Here is a 3,242-nt window from a genome sequence, read left to right on the forward strand (position 1 = left end):
TTAAAACACACATGAAACAAAAAAAAATAAAATAAATTTTTTTTTTTAAAAAAAGTAGCCTATGTTCATCAGGGACAATGTCGGCTTCTAATGGAAAAAGAATTTTTCAAATCGGTCCAGTAGTTTCGGAGCCTATTCGAAACAAACAAACAAACAAATCTTTCCTCTTTATAATATTAGTATAGATATAGACAATGTTAACTCTACCACTAGAACTAAGACTCAATCGGTCTACCGTCTAAGCGAAACAAACAAACAAACAAACAACCATTAAGTTTCAAACAAACATCAACCAATATTAAGCTTTAAAAATCGCACGAAATCACGGATATGTTACCAGACGATATCATGCCCGAAAAAACTCAGCGTTCTGTCAGCCGAAAATATTAATCATCTTGACCCTAGATCAAGGTCAGATAGCGTTGGCTATATAAACAGCGATTGGCACTTGAATATGAGACATACAATATTGAATCAGAGACGTCATGTTGAGATCAGTGCTTTTTCTATTCGCGGGCGTTTTCTTCGCTGCGTGCTTGACATCGGTCATGAGTGATGGTGAGTATCATAATTTTTCTGTTATTTCTTTGTGCATAACATCTCCTCTGTAGGCAGGAATGTGGAACAAGAACGTGCGGGGCTACATTGATAAAACCTAACTGGCCCTAGACAAAGAAATTTAATACTCACGGGTTACTAGTGGTAGGATATCATGCGAGTCCGCGCGGGTAGGTACCACCACCCTGCTTATTTCTGCCGTAAAGTAGTAATGCGTTTCGGTTTGAAGGGTGGGGCAGCCGCTGTAACTATACTTGAGACTTTAGAACTTATATCTCAAGGTGGGTGGCGCATTTACGTTGTAGATGTCTATGGGCTTCAGTAACCACTTAACATCAGGTGGGCTGTGAGCTCGTCCACACATCTAAGCAATAAAAAAAAACCACTGACCCAAGTGGATTCCGGTGACTAGCCTATAGTTCCACCACTGCTTAAGCGTTTTCCAAATCAAAGGTTTTCAAGAAACTTTTCCCATATATTTTCAGAGCCAACGACGGACTTGCCGATATGCGAGCAGGCTTTTGGCGATGCGGGTCTTTGTTTCGGCTATATGAAACTGTGAGTGTTGTTATTAAAACTAGTGTTTGTCCGATGATCGAAATTCCAAGATACCTATCATCCACCCAGAACCGTCCACCGCTGGACCAAAGCCATCCCCAAGGCTTGCCATGTTGACCGCTACTGTATCTAGTGGACTCCCGCGACCTTTAGCAGTTTGTTGGTCCACCGATCTACCAAGGACTTTACTCGCTGCGCATTTGGGTAACTGTAACACTGATTGATTTTAGAAATCGGCTGATGGACAGTACAGAAAATGGTACTAAACTAATTCGCCTTTTCCCATCTATACATAAGTTTCATTATGAATATGGACACGCGTGTGGATATATGGTATCATGGTATAATATGGACCTCTCCTGAACCCTTCATTGAAAAGTTGGTCTAGCTCTCAAACCGATAAATATAGATATAATGTTTTGATTTTCTCCAAACTTCTGAATAACACTCCAAATAAACGTAACTGCTGATTGCCGGAACACGACAACCCGAATGTCTCCACTCGTATCCAGAGATGAGGCCGAAGTATTGTATTCTAAAATTTCAGTGATATCCAATGACCACACATAATAGTTGTCTCGAAAATTAGTACTGCCATTAAATAGTCGAGAACGCGACATTTTTATACGTAGTTTCGACAAACTTCTGAATAAAACTGCAAACAAACACCCGAAACTGGTGCTAGAGGTAGCCGTTGTAACTATACTTGAGACTTTAGAACTTATATCTCAAGGTGGGCGGCGCATTTACGTCGTAGATGTCTATGGGCTCCAGTAACCACTTACGTGGTCTGTGAGCTCGTCCACCCATCTAAGCAATAAAAAATAAATAAATAAATATGGTGATTGCCGGAATACCTCAACTCGAATGCCTCCACTCGTATCCAGAGATGAGGCCGAAGTATTGTATTCTAAAATTTCAGTGATATTCAATGACCACACAGAATAGTTGTCTCGAAAATTAGTACTACCCGTTGGTTGTCAACGCGACATTTTTGTACACAGGCAAATCAGACCTAAGATACAAACCTTACAGAACCCGGTTTGTTGGGGACTTAATCTAGAATATGTACCGTATGTCTTATTTATATTCCTCTTGTAGATACTCGTACAACCAGGAGACGAAGAACTGTGAAGAATTCATTTACGGAGGCTGCCAAGGGAATGATAATCGTTTCAGCACATTGGCCGAATGCGAACAGAAATGCATAAACTAACTAATAATTTCTAATTAACGCACGCTCTTTAAATCGGCTGCCCTGGTGCATAAAATGATGATGTTTTGTATAAAAACTATTAAATATACAGATTTATATGTGAATTATCGTGGGTTTTCTTCAAGCTGTTCGCAGCATAACAATTAAAAACATAATTGAAGCTCTAACAATCATCTAATAAACGCAGTTACTAAAATCAGTAATAATTTTATTACCCGGAGACGAGTCTCCACCAACGATAACAGAATCTACAGCAATGTAAATTATAAATTAAATAAAAGCGTTACATATAGTCATTGTCGAAATAGTTTTAATTTTAATAGAATTTATCGAAGAATACCACAAAAAAAAAAACATAATTAAAATTACTTTTACGCCCACTGATAAGACGGTCGTGATAACGAAAACTTTTTTTTTTCTACTGAATATGGTCTAGAGAGACCATATTCAGCGTAACTTTAACTAGTAGGTGAGCTCACGGGGCTCAAACCTGACGACGTTGCTAACACGAACCCTAGCAAGAGCCGTGCTTCGCAGAATCTACCACCGGATCGGAAACGCGACCCACTGAGAAGATCCGGCGAGAAACTCAGTGGGCTGTGTCTGTAGGTTAATTTACTCGCCGAGCCCTTCGTCGCGAGCGACTGGTTCGACGAGAACGATGACTTGTGCTTAAGGTACCTAAAAGCACCGTTAGTGGATCGGGAGAATCCGAAATGACGTGCCACGGAGACTGTAAAGCATCGGATACATCAGAAATAATGTAATGACAATATGCGAGATTGAACCTTATAATAAGTTTGAATTCTACGACTTGTCAAAACCAAAGATGATACAAAAACACTCACACACACACATACACACACAAACACAAGAAAAACAAAGAATACAGAATGTACCTCTAAGACCG

General features: G+C 39.7%; 1 protein-coding gene across 1 annotated transcript; it reads left to right on the forward strand.

Annotated features, from left to right (window-relative positions):
* Positions 1-485: 485 nt before the first annotated feature.
* Ci-13 (chymotrypsin inhibitor CI13) lies at positions 486-2,332 on the forward strand. The gene is given in 3 exon segments (NM_001126265.1): positions 486-558; positions 1,044-1,116; positions 2,218-2,332. Coding segments are annotated over 3 exon segments (261 nt in total).
* The last annotated feature ends 910 nt before the right edge of the window (positions 2,333-3,242 follow it).

This window comes from Bombyx mori, chromosome 2 (assembly GCF_030269925.1).
Source record: "Bombyx mori chromosome 2, ASM3026992v2".
Taxonomy (NCBI): Eukaryota; Metazoa; Arthropoda; class Insecta; order Lepidoptera; family Bombycidae; genus Bombyx; species Bombyx mori.